This window comes from Trichogramma pretiosum, unplaced genomic scaffold (assembly GCF_000599845.2).
Source record: "Trichogramma pretiosum strain Unisexual culture from Peru unplaced genomic scaffold, Tpre_2.0 scaffold35, whole genome shotgun sequence".
Lineage (NCBI taxonomy): Eukaryota > Metazoa > Arthropoda > Insecta > Hymenoptera > Trichogrammatidae > Trichogramma > Trichogramma pretiosum.
Genome location: NW_019640943.1, coordinates 646,363 through 663,092, shown reverse-complemented (window position 1 = coordinate 663,092; position 16,730 = coordinate 646,363). Strand labels below are relative to the sequence as shown.

General features: G+C 33.7%; 3 protein-coding genes across 3 annotated transcripts; all 3 read left to right on the top strand.

The window, feature by feature from the left end:
• Positions 1-3,821: 3,821 nt before the first annotated feature.
• LOC106653363 (zinc finger protein OZF-like) lies at positions 3,822-5,555 on the top strand. The gene is made up of 3 exons (XM_014372763.2): positions 3,822-3,901; positions 3,977-4,088; positions 4,155-5,555. Exons 1-3 carry the CDS (start codon positions 3,867-3,869, stop codon positions 5,424-5,426), a joined length of 1,419 nt encoding a protein of 472 aa, XP_014228249.1. The 5' UTR covers positions 3,822-3,866; the 3' UTR covers positions 5,427-5,555.
• A 355-nt stretch (positions 5,556-5,910) lies between these two features.
• On the top strand, positions 5,911-9,384 carry LOC111693222. Its single transcript, XM_023457954.1, has 3 exons — positions 5,911-8,523; positions 8,592-8,794; positions 8,882-9,384. The coding sequence occupies exons 1-3, from the start codon at positions 6,020-6,022 to the stop codon at positions 9,268-9,270; spliced, it is 3,096 nt and encodes a 1,031-aa protein (XP_023313722.1). The 5' UTR covers positions 5,911-6,019; the 3' UTR covers positions 9,271-9,384.
• Positions 9,385-13,006: 3,622 nt separating this feature from the next.
• On the top strand, positions 13,007-16,557 carry LOC106653427. Its single transcript, XM_023457955.1, has 3 exons — positions 13,007-15,586; positions 15,660-15,862; positions 15,950-16,557. Exons 1-3 carry the CDS (start codon positions 13,095-13,097, stop codon positions 16,336-16,338), a joined length of 3,084 nt encoding a protein of 1,027 aa, XP_023313723.1. The 5' UTR covers positions 13,007-13,094; the 3' UTR covers positions 16,339-16,557.
• The last annotated feature ends 173 nt before the right edge of the window (positions 16,558-16,730 follow it).

Sequence of the window (16,730 nt, the reverse complement as noted above, 5' to 3'; positions counted from 1 at the left end):
TTTGGAACTATTCTTTTTAAAATTAATTAATAGTTTCTTAATCATTATAACTTTATAATTTAGCCAAATTAATTATCTCAATCATTTAAATATTTTTTTATTAAAAAATTATTATTTTAATGTATTTTAATTAATATCTAATCATTATTATTTAATTTATTCCCAAGCATTTGACCCAAGACTAATGCTTCTTTGACAGGTGATTTCAATTAAAATTGATGGTTTTGTGTTGCTTGTAATGTGACCAGCTTTCTGCATTGGCCAGTAGGTCATCAGATCCCTCGCTGAAAATCTCAAAACACTCAACAATTATTGTAATAAAATTTGCATATAACTTGCATTAAAACATGCTGGCTTTGTTCTGATTAGTGTATCTCAGTCTGGCCAAACAATCAAATAAGCAAAACATATTGACAGTATGTCAAATACTTTCCTAAAAGTCCTTGCAGCTGTCGCTAAAGAAATATCAAACCTGCAGTAAAATTTAAAAATGAAAATTCATTCAAATTAATTAACAATACAAAAAAATTCTGTCATAGGTATTCGAAAACCAACTTTTGTAAAAAAAGCATTATAATCTGATCAAGTACGTCCCCGCTAATTCTTCAGTCTTTGCCGCTTCCTGAAGTTAACGATGGTGGAGACGCAGAGTCCAGTGAATAAGTAAGCAACCGTGATCTAGAATCACGCAGGTGATCTAGGCTTGAGGCTGGCATTGAGAACTCAATGGCGGCATTCCACTCATCAATTCATACAATTCCAATCATTCAACTCATCCATACTCATGTTCATCATCAACACGCTTAACCCAACACTGGCTCTTCACACTCAGTCACATGTCACTTAAAACCGCTTAGGTTTTCGTATTATTCCCTATGGTAATCAGTTTTGCGGCCCTTTTAGGTGGTTCACCTAGTCACCGCTAGGTGGCGTCGACTCAGATCGTCACTCGCGCATTAGAATAAGGCTAGTTCTAGGCACATAAGAGAGTTGATTTCACGGCATAAGCACGGCATAAGGACGTATTTTTTGCTCTTCGCTTTTTTAAAGAGCATCAGATGGAGCTGATGCTGGAGTCTCTTTTTCGCGAAATAGCGCCAGTGCTGATATTGCTTGATGTTGGTGCAGACGTATGACCACTTGTCGAAGTCTTTCATAGCACTTAGCTAGCATCTAACTGTAGCACTTGCTCCCTCAAATTTTTCTCATTCCAAATCAATTTCACATGTCTCTAATGCTGCTGCAATGCTTCTGCTCAATACTTGGGCTGCTAAAAATACTTTCATTTTCTCATTGTGAGGTTCAACATGTTTGCTCTTAATTTTTGTCGACAAAGGCAAACCTCAATATTCTTGAAGATCAACAAGCTTTCGAATAAAACGCCACAAAATGAATTTTCCATTTCTATCGCAAAAGTTAATAGATAACAAATTTTTGAAAACTAACTTTATCATGTGACAAGCATCAGGTGAATTGTAAACACGTGTACCACTAATTGTGCTCTCAAAAAATGAAATTGATGTGTTGTCGAAAAAGCTCGCACCAAGTTATTCGACCATTGAAATATTGGACGAAGCTTCGTCAAACGTTATATTTTTGACGTGCAATCCGTGTACATGACACTCGTCTAAAATATCCAGAATCAGCGAACTTTTTTTGTCACTGTTTAAAGCATTTATGAAATAATAAGCAACGAGTATTTTGAAGTAGCCATTTATGTAAACCAAAATAAAAACGAACGCATTCGATGCTAGTTCCTCACTTTTGTGTTTGTAAAAAGATAAGTCACCCAAATCTATGTATCCTTCAAATTTTTGTGCCGCTTTGTTCCAGCAAGCATGTTTACGAATTGACATCTCATCGACGTCTAAGTTGAAACACAATTTCTTACCTTTAGTTTCAGCATTTTTCGTAAAATTTTCTACGGTTTGTAATGCTTCGCAAGAAATACCTGGTTGATATTTATATGTTGACATAAAACAGACTTATGGGGAAAAAGATTGTCGAAACACGTATATTCATAACCAGTCGGAGAGTAAAAATGTAACGTCATAGTAAAATCTTTCAAATTTTCAGAAAATTGTTTGAATTTTTTCCATTTGAAGCCAATTCGACCAATGATTTTAAGCCAGTTTTAATGGAATATGATAGATCGATTAATATGTATTTTTCACTTGTATGTGCACCTAGTATGGCTCACCTATATTGGCATATCTAAAAAAACCTTTAATGAGAGTATAAGACATACCTGCAATGAAATGCCTTCCACATATTCTGAAATAATCTAATTGTTTGGCTGTCAAAGGGCCCAGTTTCAGACATCTAATCCAGGCTTGCTATCATTTTTTACACAGCTCAGACGTATTTTTTGACTAATTCTTAGACTTGTGCAATTTGCAATTTTTCGTTTAGAAAATATTTTTAGGACATTTGGTGAGTCGCGCCCTCGCGTGGTCTCCTTCTTAGTGAGAAACGCCTCGTATACAGCTTCAACTCACTCTTACATTTGATGACTGCATAATATCCTGTTGGCTCAAAAAAGTCGCACGCGCCTTAATTTTCATTCAGATTTCATTAAAAGCGAAAGATCCATCAAGTCACAGGTTCCATGCTAAAAAATACAAAATTACCCAAAAGAAGAGTAAAAAATCACTCAACTCTTTTCTAAAGTAAAAAGCGTCCACTCGTAATTTATTTTCACGGCAATGCAATTCAATTTCTTCGCGGCGGACTTCACCGCGCCTCGGACGAGATCGTCAGGTGCGCCGAGATGAACGAGCCGCGTTAAATTGAATTTAATTCGAGCGTAGCCGACAATACTTCAGGCGCGCGCGCCATTGTTATTGTGTATTATGAACGATTCATCAAAATGCCGCGCGTCGCGTCTCGAGCACTGCGGCGATACGCAATCTATGTATTATAAAACGCCGCCGCCGCCGCCGTCACGGCTCGTTCATTTATATACGCAAAGTTGGCGAAAAGTTCGCGCGAAATTGATTAATTCGAGATTGGTAATGGAAGCGAGAAAGATTACGATAATATACGTATACGCGGAATTGTATTTCGCTTGGCTTGGCGAAAGCTTTATATATACTTGAGTCGAACCCTCGCGAGAAAAGTCCGCCGCTTCCGACCCACGTTCTCGTATCATTCGTTGACCTCTCGAGCGGTGTACCACGCGCTTCATGCATAATACACGCACGATGCGTGCACTTACCTTACGCATCGCGATGTGGTCTATACAAAGATTTATCGCTAGCCGAGGATCGGACCGCGAGAAACCGTCCTTTTCAGCTAGCTCTTTTTTCTCTCCTCGGCATCTTTGCGTACACGCGTGCGTCGTGTGTATACACAAAAAGTGAGCGATATAACACGACTTTTGCGAGCTTCGAGATGAGAAAACGCGAAGACGCGAGGAATGAGCTTTTTTCCTGCGGCAGCGTGGATAAATGATTTCTCTACTGAATAAGAGCGATCGCAACGGAGGGATTTGCGTGCCGTTTGTGCTTGCACACATCACGAATGGGTGTTCTTTTTTTTAACCCAAAAGCTTTTCAAATAATATAACGTATTACGATTCTCGTCGATGATCAACGAATATAAGAAAAATTAGGCGCGTTTCGGATGTCATAGGACCAATCTCTATAGTTTCAATATCATTCGTAAAAAAATATTTATTGTTCATTTGGCTGAACAATAATGTAATTTTTTTTCTATGATATATGATGACTCGATATTGCTATGTTTATATTGTGAGTGCCGAAGATTTAACGGCAAGATTTGTGTAAATATTATGGAATGAGTTTTCGATTAGTTTGATATTATTACGGAAACATCATTCGCCAACGAACTTTTATCAAAGTAAGATGGAATCGAGTAGTTTCTTCAACTGTCCTGTTAGGTAAATTTTATTTTGTAAAAATTATACGACGAAATTCTCATAGCAAAATAATCAATCTTACTAAATCTATTTTAGAGTAAAAGACGAACCTCGTGATGAGCTTCTCAATGATAATGATTATAAAATAATTGACACGACACCCGTCACTCAAAATATTAAATACGAAAGGTTTTGGCAAGAAAATTCAGTAAGTGTTGATAATCATTTTCGACTATCATTAATGAAAGTTTCTTAATAATTTTAATTTTTTCAGACCCAAGAGCTTCAAAAACATGACGAAAATCATGAAAATGAACTTGACGACCTGGAAATCGAAATGGAATGTACAGACATGAAGCCCAATTTATTGGTGGTTGCGAAAATTGAAGATCATTCTCCAAATCAATGGCCGAATAGTGATGAGTATGAAACTGGAAGCAAAATTAAATTAGAAACTGTCGGGACAGTGAAGAAAGAAATTTTAAGCGAAGAAACTGATTTGAATTTCGGACGTGCACTCAGCGAGCAAAATAAACAAGAAACTGTTTCAAAAGAGCTGAACAATGAAAATAGGCTCAAAACTCACAATGATACTACGCATAATAAAATCACACATGATTGTGATATTTGCGGAAAATCATTCAGACAAAAAGGTCATCTAAACGTCCACATCCAGTCGGTGCATCGTAAAATAAGGCATGCATGCAACATATGCCAAAATACGTTCTCAGAGAAGAAAAGTCTCAGCAATCACATCGATTCGGTGCATAATGAAGTTAGGCATGCATGTGATATTTGCGAAAAGACATTCACACAGAAGAGTCATCTCAAAATCCACATCGAGTCGGTGCATCGTAAAATAAGGCACGCTTGCGATGTATGCCAAAAGACATTCTCAGATAAGAGTTATCTCAAAACTCACATCAATTCGGTGCATAATGGTGTTTCACATGCGTGTAATTTATGCCCGAAGACATGCTCAGACAAGAGTAGTCTCAAGAAACACATCGATTCAATACATCATAAAATTACTCATCCATGTGATAAATGCCAAAAGACATTCTCAGACAAGAGTAATCTTCAAAAACACATCGAATCGATACATCATAAAATTACGCATCCATGTGATGAATGCCAAAAGACATACTCAGACAAGAGAAATCTCAAAAAACACATCGCTTCGGTGCATAATGGTGTCCCATATGCGTGTGACATTTGTGGGAAGACATTCTTACAAAAAAGTAATCTCAAAACTCACATCGAATCGATACATCATAAAATTACGCATCCATGTGATATGTGTACAAAGAAATTTACTGCGAAAAGTAGTCTTAAAGTCCATATCGATGCGGAGCACAATGGAATCACCTATTCATGTGATTTATGTGAAAAAAAATATAAATACCAAACTCAACTCAATAGACATGTCAAATCGTCGCATAATGGTATAACTTATGCATGCAAGACATGCGGAAAGACATTCGGCCAGAAAAGAAATCTTAAAGCCCACATCGATATGGCTCATAATTCACGCATAACGACCTAATAAATTCATGAAATATATGTTCAATGGTGACTCACTGATGTACTGTCTAATGTATTGGAAAATAAGACTAACTTAATGATTTTTATCAATTATAATATTCTTCCTACTTTTGTCGTTATGTTATCTAAATCCGTGAAAACAATTTGAAAAAAATAAATACATTTTTTTCCAGAACAAAACTACACTGCTTATTCTAAATCGATATAAATATTGCATCAACGCTTCTTAAGAATTATTTTTCATTTAGTCACTTTTTCTAGTTGACACTAATTGCTATTTTTCTAATTAGTCTGGGCGCCAGTTAACGCGATACGCTCGTCGATTTATTCGGAATCTAAATTTTGAAAGCTCAGAAGATGATTCCTTTGTCGGCTTTGTCGAGTTCGTTGGTGAACGCCGCTCTACTTTTGTTTACATAACATTCCGTACATCGCCATGTACAATCGTCGTAACACTCATCGAAGCGGTTATCACGATCGTCGCGACAGTTTTGCGGAAATTCCGGTTCAATTCAGTACGTGAATAGTTGCCGCCGCGAAAAGTGTCGTGATTGTGCCCAAGTGTCTTTTATTCGCATTTAAAAATATCTCAGAATGGAATTGGATTGGTTTTGGCTCTTTAGCAATCGAATAATTCAGTGGAAAGGTAGTTACAAGTGCGTTTTGTGTACCTTTGAATTTGGAGTATATTATGTTCAAGACATTAAAGACCACATTGGAAAATGTCACTTTCATGTTAAAAGAATCCAACAGATAAATTGTGAACTGATAGACTCAAAAGGTCAAGCAGTCACTTCATCTCTATCTGAACAACTAGTGAAAAATGGTGTTTTTTTCAATATCGATGACAATCAGCTCACATGCTATCCATGTCAGTGTAAATTGCCATGCTATCTCGACGTTTCAGCTCATGTGGAATCTGGAAAACACAAGGAACAAATTCGTTCGAGTAGATATCATTCCAATCCTCAAACATACGTTTTTACAAATAAATTATATTGCAAAATATGTAGCTTTTACTGCGAAACTCCCGTGGAGGCTCTCTGGCATATTATGGAACATTTTCCCAAAATGCTCCAATACCCAACTACCATTGATATTATCGAAGTTTCACAAAGTCAAAAGTCAAAAATAACGTGTTGTCTATGCGATATCAAGATGGATTATAACGATTTGAAAGAACATTTAACTTCAACCAAACATATTAAACGACGTAATTTCTTGAAGGGTAACGATAAAACACTAAAAAAAGATCCGATTTCTACAGAGGAAAAAAGTCATATTCGTGATATTTTTTTAAACTCTTTTGATTCTGATACTTGGCACTGCCACAAATGTGAAACTGAGATTCAAAGTAAACCGTGCCTTATTGAACATTTTTTGGAAGAAAAACATAAATTGAACGCCATAAATAAGAGGAGGGACAGTGATCATCTGGTTAAAAATACTGTCCTTGGTTACAAGTGTTACATGTGTAATGAATCATTTGGTTCTAACCCACAGAAATTGTTTTTTCATTACTATTTTTCAGTTCAGCATAAAATACGAATGGAAATTTTTGATAAAATTTTCAAGCAAAAGTATCTGAAAATGGAAGAATTAAATAATAGAATTTTTATAGAGTGTTCTGTATGTCAAATAATGCACTTAAATAGTGTAGAGTCTGTTATTGATCATATAAGTGAGCAAAAACATAAATCTAATGAAAATTTACATACACCTCCAGTACCGACAAGAAAAGAATCTGAAGATCGTTGTACACAAATAGCAAAAAATAATAAAACTGAAAAATTCAATTCTCATTCAACATACGGTGAACAATTACAGCAGGATATACTTGATATTATTAATAATTTAGATGAACTACGAGAATCAAAATCAAATTCATCTAATGCACAGATCGATCAAGTTTTTTCCGATCCAAATACTTTACATCAGTATATAGACTTTTGCGTTAATAGAAATGGTAAAAATTATATATATAATTTAAGCGACAGCAAGCGAGCTCATATGGACTCGAACATTTATTTTATAATTAAAAATGGCAATAACCAATTCTGTTTGATCTGCGAAAATCAATATCCTAATGAGCCGTATGTCATATTAGAACACATTTTTTCTGAAAAACACAATAAAAATCTACTACAAAGAAGTAACCGCTGGATGAAAACAAAAGATTCATCCGACACGACATTCGATAATTTAACATTTTCTATGAGTTATATTTTGAGAAATTCAACTGGATCTTTTCATTGCCATGCTTGCAAAATCAATATTGAGGAGAGAAAAATTTTAGAACATTCTGTAGCCAACGATCATCTGCTAAAATGTGAGAACTTGAAGAGAGAGTCCAAGAGTGATACTCTTGTGAAAATCAACACTCTTTTGCAAAACTCATGGTACCACGCTCAATTTTTCGATTGTCAAGTGTGCGATAAGAAGTACCAAGTGGAGATTGAATTCGTTGAACATTTAATTCGCTGTGATCATTGGATGAAGGTGCAAAATTGCAAAGGTTACACACCAGAATTTCATACATGCTTTGCCTGTGTAACATTACTCTATGGAGATCTCAGTCAATATTATGATCACTGTGAAGATGTTGATCATAAACGATACGTAGAGAAGGGCAACTACGAGATTCCAGAAATGTTGCCGACCTTGTTAAAGTTATTAAAGGGAGTAGAGGATAAAAAACGAAAAATATTAGACGAATCAAAAGCAATTATTCTTGAAAACGAACTGGAAAAACGTGTATTAAAAGATGTTGTAAACGTTGTCGAAAGTGTTTATCCCAATTCTACGGCCTATAAATTTGGTTCGAGATCTTCTAATACAGCTCTCTTCGAATGTGATTTGGATATTTTTTTAGATTTCGATGATATGAATTATAATAAAAGCTTGGATGCAGCATCGATTCGAAAATATCTGGCATCGTTTGAAAAATGTTTTGAAAAGTATAGGGACGTATGGTACGTAGAAGAAGTACTGTACGATACCAGGATTCCTATTATCAAATTGCGACATAATTCTACCAATCTTACTTGCGATATCTCCTGTTCGAACGGTCTGGCTCATAGAAAGTCTAAACTAGTAAGGTAAGTAATTAATAAATTAAGTTTATATCAATGAACAGGGTTTTCTACAATTATCTTACTATTTACAGATATTTTAATGATGCTTACCCAATTTGTAGACAGCTCATTTTGTACCTCAAAAAATGGCTGATTTTTTCACAATTATCAGGCACGGAAGTGATTTCATCTTTCACTGCGTCATGGCTAGTCATATTTTACTTGCAAGTCAAAGGTGTATTTCCAAGTGTGTATGAGTTAATCAAATGTCAAAGTCACTCAGTAATTGTCGATGGTAATATGTGTTTACATATTTTTAAAATTAATGTAAATCATTTTACTTAAAATATTAAAAAAATAACTGAATGACTATTTGTTTTAGGTTGGGAATGTGGATATCAAGAAAATTTTTGTGCCAAGCCCGATAATTTAAGTTTTGTTGAACATCTAGTCGGACTTTTTACCTTTTATGCCATTTTTGATTATCAAAAGTATGTAATGTGTCCGTATTTAGGTAAAATAATACATAAACAAAAGTTTGCTCTCAAAGAACTACCAGTCGAACTCACAGCTATTCTAAGTGACAAAAATAAAGATGCTGTATTTCTATATCGATTTGATTCTCCAATGTGCATGCAAGACCCAATAGATCTTTCTCAAAATTCAACAAAAGCTCTTAGCAAACGTCAACTCAGATGCTTTAGAGAATATTGCTCATTGAGTGTTGACAAAATTATATATGACCATAACATGGATTTGTATAGTGAATAATATTAAGAACTGAAATTATTGCTTTTAAAATACATAGACATGAATTTATGATTTATGAACGAAATTCAATTATACTGAAATGATTTTATATTTTTAAACGATTTTTAAAGAAAATTTGATGTAACTACTTGAATTTTTAATTACTTATTGATGCGCTAAAATGTGTAAAATAATATAATTTTACAAGGTACGGTTTATGAGAAATTATTATTAATAAAATAATTGTATACAAGATATTCAGGGTATTTATATTTACTTTTTCTCGAGTCTATAATAAATTTTCACCCTGTGCTGTATCAAATCAAATTTTCTGTAAGTAAAATTTTAATATAACTCATTATGATACACTAAATTACGGTTCTCATTCAATTTTTCAAATGTAAATCTTAATAATTCTAATTTTTATATCGATGCATTTGATTAACATATAAGATTCGTCATTACTTTAAAAATAGAAAATATTGTAGCTAACTGTACAAAACCGAATCCATGATATATATTTTGAAAAAAATAATGCAAGAAAAAATTATGAGCAAACAAAAAGAAACCTCGCATCTACAGACTACAAAGATTTACTTATTTCTTATTCGAGTCATTTCATTCTAAAGCAGAGTCATTTTTTTGGTCATTATGAAAAATTTGAATAGGAAGGAATACGAGTTACAATTCAGTGTCACATAAAAAGTTCATTCACGCAAGTATTCCGCTTTCATACAGTACACTGTCTTGAGAGTCTAAAATCTATCACATTCTTCGGTAAAGTCATTTAAAATTTTTAATGGACTGCGTTAACATGTATCTGAAAACCCGATAAAATCAAATATGTAAAAAATGTAACTTTTCTTCAAATTAACATACAGCGGCGATAAAACAACTGTTATAGTGAAAATTGAATGTACCAAGTGAATACAAAAACTGAATTTAAGCAAATTGGCAAAATAGAAACACATCGGAAAAATACTATTATATGTAATAGTATGATGAAAAATGTCTTTTTTCGCACATTTTTTAGTGCGCAAAAAGCGTTTTTCCCACTCTAACCTAAAATACGCAACTTTGCCGCTAATTTTAGGCTCTCGTAGGAAAAAATAGTATCTCAAACTGGTGCAGATATGGTTTTTTAACAAAACTCGTTACAGCACTCGCCTTCGGCTCGTGCTATAATCCCTCGTTTTGCTAAAAAACCATATGTGCACCCGTTGAGAAATATACTATTTTGGACACCTGTTTGCTGTAAAATGCCCCAATTTGGACACTGGTGTGTGGTAAAACGCCTCATTGAAATGAACGTATTTTTCGCCGACTATTGCATAAAATTTTGTATGCAACACGTGCCCAGCTTTTTGCGCACACTCGTGCCCAAAAACGCCTTTTGGGCACTTGTTACATAAATAACTATAGTTACAAAATAGAATTTATTTACAGAAGTATAAATGTGTCATGTAAATCGTATAAAAATTGTTTGTACATTTTGAAAATAATGGTCCATACGAAAAAATTTATAAGCAAAATGAAAATAGTATATTACTGCCCTAGGCCGCGAAAAACAGAAAAGTCCCAGATTACGTGCAATTAGTGGCCGAGGCAAAGCCGAGGCTGATAAACACGTGCTCTGGGGCTACTTTTTCGCGGCATAGGCTTGTATACTGTTTTTCATCCACAGTGGCCCGAAAATCGCTCTTCCCGCTTTGCGCAGCGGCAGGGAAGTAGTCACTTTCGGGCTATTTTTCTGTGTTACTTGAGCCGCTGAATCAAAACGCAGGGTCAGATATTTCCATAATTTTAATTCACTGGAATAAGAAGTGATGATGGTCTGTGTCATAATGAGTAACCATTCCTGCAACTTTTGATTTATTTTCATGAATCATCATCATTGTTTTCTTAAACTCATTTGCCAAATCAACTGCAACTGTGTTTACAGTACATTGCCTTCATTTAAAAATAATATTCACTTGTATATCTATTAAGGTACCTTACTCTTTTTGCAGTCGGGCATAATCGGTTATCAAAATGTGCGAGAGTCGATAGAGTAGATTTTCAAATAAACCGCATCTATGTAGTTTTTTCGAATACTCTTATCTCCAAAATACTTGTCACACTCTTGACGTTTGTGATCTTTGAATTTCTCGTGAATTGTTAAAATATTCCTGTTCAAGTCAATTTTAAAGTTAAAAAATTTTGCTTATTCTTTACACTTACGCTCTTTCAGTTCTAAACGAACTACATCTACATGCCTCAACGAACAAAATTTTTTCCGAAATATTTGCCACACTCTTCGATTTGTAATCTTTGATTTTTTTTATAGACTGTGGCAATGTGTCTGTTGAAGTTACTTTTATAACTAAATGACTTTCCACACTCTTCGCACGTATGCTCTCTGATTTTCAAATGAACTGCATTTATGTGATTCATCAGATTTACTTTTTGTCCAAAAGACTTGCCAACTTCTTCGCATTCGTGATCTTTGATTTCTTTATGAACTGTGGCAATGTGTCGATTTAAATTTCTTCTCGAACCAAAAGACTTTTCACATTCTCCGCATTGGTGATCTTATACTTTTTTATGAACTGTGGCAATGTGTAGATCTAAGTTACTTTTATCAACATATGAATTTCCACATTCCTGACACATGTGTTCTTTCCTTCGAATGAACATTATCTATGTGTCTAATCAGATCATATTTTCGTCCAAAACACTTGCCACACTCTTTGCACGTGCTATCTCTACTTTTCAAATGAACTACATCTAAGTGCCTCAACAACTGATGTTTCCGAAAGAACTTGCCACACTCTCCGCATTTGTGATCTTTGATTTTTTCGTGAATTGCATCAATGTGTCTAATTAAACTCATTTTTATGACCAAAATTCTTTCCACACGCATCGCAAGTGTAATTTTTTATTCTTAGATGGACTATTCAAACTTTGCTTCGCGACAAAAGACTGTCCACAATCGTCGCAAACAAATTTCTCAGCTTCAAATGAACTCCATCCACGTGATTGTTCAAATTTTGTCTAATTAAGAAAATTTTACCGCACTCATCGCATTTGTGACGTATTTTACCATTTTGACTTGCGGACATCATAAAAATATCTCGACCTTTAAATTTTAAATTGTTTCATCAACCTACGGGTTCTACTATTTCTCTACTGTTTTTATTTCGGATCTTATGTATACTCAGCAACTTTTCAGCCGTTGATATTTTGTTTACATCGAAATTAATATGTCGAGTAATCACACGGGAAAAATTAATTGTATACATATGATTTAATTAATAATTTTTAGGAATAATTTCTCATTTTTGTATTATCTTATGTCTTGTTTTTTGTTTAACTTCAAATATGTATAAGTCTGCTTGGACGAACAATCTTTCCTTACGGTACACTACTGATCCATCTTCTTCGGAAAAATATTTTTGATAATCTGGAGCAATCCCTGATAAGGCATAAATGACCACAGATCAAAATCGTCAGTATAATCAGCTGTTTTGACGTACCTGCTAAATAATTATGTAAAAACATTTAAGATTAATAATATCTTCGCGTGATACCACTATTTTTTGTTTTGTATTAACTTTGAAAGCTCCGAAGATGATTCCATTGTTGGGTTTGTCGAGTTCTTTGATAAACGTCGCTCTACTTTTGTTTACATAACATTCCGTACATCACCATGAACAATCGTCGTAACACTCATCGAAGCGGTTATCACGATCGTGGCGACAGTTTGCGGAAATTCCGGTTCAATTCAGTACATGAATAGTTTGCGCCGGGAAAAGTGTCGTGATTGTGCCCAAGTGTCTTTTATTCGCATTTAAAAATATCTCAGAATGGAATTGGATTGGTTTTGGCTCTTTAGCAATCGAATAATTCAGTGGAAAGGTAGTTACAAGTGCGTTTTGTGTACCTTTGAATTTGGAGTATATTATGTTCAAGACATTAAAGACCACATTGGACAATGTCAGTTTCATGTTAGAAGAATCCAACAGATAAATTGTGAATTGATAGACTCAAAAGGTCAAGCAGTCACTTCATCTCTATCTGAACAACTAGTGAAAAATGGTGTTTTTTTCAATATCGATGACAATCAGCTCACATGCTATCCATGTCAGTGTAAATTGCCATGCTATCTCGACGTTTCAGCTCATGTGGAATCTGGAAAACATCAGGAACACATTCGTTACAGCAGATATCGTTCCAATCCTCAAACATATGTTTTTACAAATAATTTACATTGCAAAATATGTAGCTTTTACTGCGAAACTCCCGTGGAGGCTCTCTGGCATATTATGGAGCATTTTCCCAAAATGCTCCAATACCCAACTACCATTGATATTATCGAAGTTTCACAAAGTCAAATAACATGTGGTCTATGCGATATCAAGATGGATTATAACGATTTGAAAGAACATTTAACTTCAACCAATCATATTAAACGACGTAATTTCTTGAAAGGTAATAATGAAACACCAAAAGAAGATCCGATTTCTATAGAGGAAAAAAGGCCAATTCGTCATATTTTTTTAAACTCTTTTGATTCTGATACTTGGCACTGCAACAAATGCGAAACTAAGATTCAAAGTAAAACGTGCCTTATTGAACATTTTTTGGAAGAAAAACATAAATTGAACGCCATAAATAAGAGGAGGGACAGTGATCATCTGATTAAAAAAAGTGTCCTTGGTTACAAGTGTTACATGTGTAATGAATCATTTGGTTCACAATCTTATAAATTGTTTTTTCATTACAATTTTTCAGTCCAGCATAAAATACGAATGGAAATTTTTGATAAAATTTTCAAGCAAAAGTATCTGAAAATGGAAGAATTAAATAATAAAATTTTTATAGAGTGTTCTGTATGTCAAATAATGCACTTTAATAGTGTAGAGTCTGTTATTGATCATATAAGTGAGCAAAAACATAAATCTAATGAAAATTTACATACACCTCCAGTACCGACAAGAAAAGAATCTGAAGATCGTTGTACACAAATAGCAAAAAATAATAAAACTGAAAAAGTCAATTCTCATTCAACAGACGGTGAACAATTACAGCAGGATGTACTTGATATTATTAATAATTTAGATGAACTACGAGAATCAAAATCAAATTCATCTAATGCACAGATCGATCAAGTTTTTTCCGATCCAAATACTTTACATCAGTATATAGACTTTTGCGTTAATAGAAGTGGTAAAAATTATATATATAATTTAAGCGACAGCAAGCGAGCTCATATGGACTCGAACATTTATTTTATAGTTAAAAATCAATTATGCTTGATCTGCGAAAGACACTTTTCCAATGAGCCGTATGTTATAATGGAACATATTTTTTCTAAGAAACACAATGAAAATCTAGTACACAGAAGTAACCAACGGATGAAAACAAAAGATTCATCCGACACGACATTCATTGACTCAACATTTTCTGTGAGTTATATTTTGAGAACTTCAACTGGATCTTTTCATTGCCATGCTTGCAAAATTAATATTGAGGAGAGAAACTATTTAGAACATTATGTAACCAAAGATCATCAGCTAAGATGTGAGAGTTCGAAGAGAGAGTCCGAGAGTGATACTCTTGAGAAAATAAACTCTCTTTTACAAGATTCATGGTACCACGCTGAATTTTTCGATTGTCAAGTCTGCGATAAGAAGTACCAAGTGGAGATTGAATTCGTTGAACATTTAATTCGTTGTGATCATTTGATGAACATGCAAAATTGCGCTGCAAAGAGTTACACGCCAGAATTCCATACATGCTTTGCATGTGAAACATTACTCTATGGAGATGTCAGTCAATATTATGATCACTGTGAAGATGATTATCATAAACGAAACGAAGAGAAGGGCAACTACGAGATTCCAGAAATGTTGCCGACCTTGTTAAAGTTATTAAAGGGAGTAGAGGATAAAAAACGAAAAATATTAGACGAATCAAAAGAAATTATTCTTGAAAACGAACTGGAAAAACGTGTAATAAAAGATGTTGTAAACGTTGTCGAAAGTGTTTATCCCAATGCTACGGCCTATAAATTTGGTTCGAGATCTTCTAATACAGCTCTCTTCGAAAGTGATTTGGATATTTTTTTAGATTTCGATGATATGAATTATAATAAAAGCTTGGATGCAGCATCGATTCGAAAATATCTGGCATCGTTTGAAAAATGTTTTGAAAAGTATAGGGACGTATGGTACGTAGAAGAAGTACTGTACGATACCAGGATTCCTATTATCAAATTGCGACACAATCCTACCAATCTCAATTGCAATATCTCTTGTTCAAACGGTCTTGCTCATAGAAAATCTGAACTCATTAGGTAAGCAATTAATTAATTAGTTTATATCAATGACCACCTTTTTTTTTAAATTATCTTATCTTATTATTTATAGGTATTTTAATGATGCTTACCCAATTTGTAGAGAGCTCATTTTGTACCTCAAAAAATGGCTGATTTTTTCACAATTATCAGGCACGAAAGGTATTTCATCTTTCACTGCGTCATGGCTAGTCATATTTTACTTGCAAGTCAAAGGCGTATTTCCAAGTGTGTATGAGTTAATAAAATGTCAAAGTCACTCAGTTATTGTCGATGGTAATATGTGTTTACATATTTTTAAAATTAATGTAAATCATTTTACTTAAAATATTAAAAAAATAACTGAATGACTATTTGTTTTAGGTTGGGAATGTGGATATCAAGAAAATTTTTGTGCCAAGCCCGATAATTTAAGTTTTGTTGAACATCTAGTCGGACTTTTTACCTTTTATGCCATTTTTGATTATCAAAAGTATGTAATGTGTCCGTATTTGGGTAAAATAATCCATAAACAAAAGTTTGCTCTCAAAGAACTACCAGTCGAACTCACAGCTATTCTAAGTGACAAAAATAAAGATGCTGTATTTCTATATCGATTTGATTCTCCAATGTGCATGCAAGACCCAATAGATCTTTCTCAAAATTCATCAAAAGCTCTTAGCAAACGTCAACTCAGATGCTTTAGAGAATATTGCTCATTGAGTGTTGACAGAATTATATACAATCATAACATGGATTTTTATACTGCATAGTATAAATACAAAGACATAAATTTATGATTCATGAACGAAATTCAATTATACTAAAATTATAACTTCGATTGTTCAAAATATTTATGGAACGTCGATTTTTGATATTTTTAAGTGACTTTTAAAGAAAATTTGATTGAACTATTTTAATTTTTACAATTAATTATTGATGCGTTAAATGAATGTAATAATATATTTTGACAAGCTACGGTTTATGAGAGGTTTTTATTAATAAACTAATTGTATACAAGATGTTAAGAATATTTTTATTACCTTTTTCTCGAGGCCATAATAAATTTTCACCTTGTGCTTAGTTAAGTCAAATTTTATGTAACTAAAATTTTAACATAACTCATTACGATACACTAAATTACGGTTCTCTTTGAATTTTCTAA

Excerpts from the sequence above, each read along its gene's own strand:
- LOC106653363 (XM_014372763.2), top strand. The coding sequence starts at position 3,867 with ATGGAATCGAGTAGTTTCTTCAACTGTCCTGTTAG. Across the intron at positions 3,902-3,976 it reads TTCTTCAACTGTCCTGTTAG|AGTAAAAGACGAACCTCGTG; the intron begins GTAAATTTTATT and ends AATCTATTTTAG. Across the intron at positions 4,089-4,154 it reads GGTTTTGGCAAGAAAATTCA|ACCCAAGAGCTTCAAAAACA; the intron begins GTAAGTGTTGAT and ends TAATTTTTTCAG.
- LOC111693222 (XM_023457954.1), top strand. The coding sequence starts at position 6,020 with ATGGAATTGGATTGGTTTTGGCTCTTTAGCAATCGAATAATTCAGTGG. Across the intron at positions 8,524-8,591 it reads AGAAAGTCTAAACTAGTAAG|ATATTTTAATGATGCTTACC; the intron begins GTAAGTAATTAA and ends TACTATTTACAG. Across the intron at positions 8,795-8,881 it reads TCACTCAGTAATTGTCGATG|GTTGGGAATGTGGATATCAA; the intron begins GTAATATGTGTT and ends TATTTGTTTTAG.
- LOC106653427 (XM_023457955.1), top strand. The coding sequence starts at position 13,095 with ATGGAATTGGATTGGTTTTGGCTCTTTAGCAATCGAATAATTCAGTGG. Across the intron at positions 15,587-15,659 it reads AGAAAATCTGAACTCATTAG|GTATTTTAATGATGCTTACC; the intron begins GTAAGCAATTAA and ends TATTATTTATAG. Across the intron at positions 15,863-15,949 it reads TCACTCAGTTATTGTCGATG|GTTGGGAATGTGGATATCAA; the intron begins GTAATATGTGTT and ends TATTTGTTTTAG.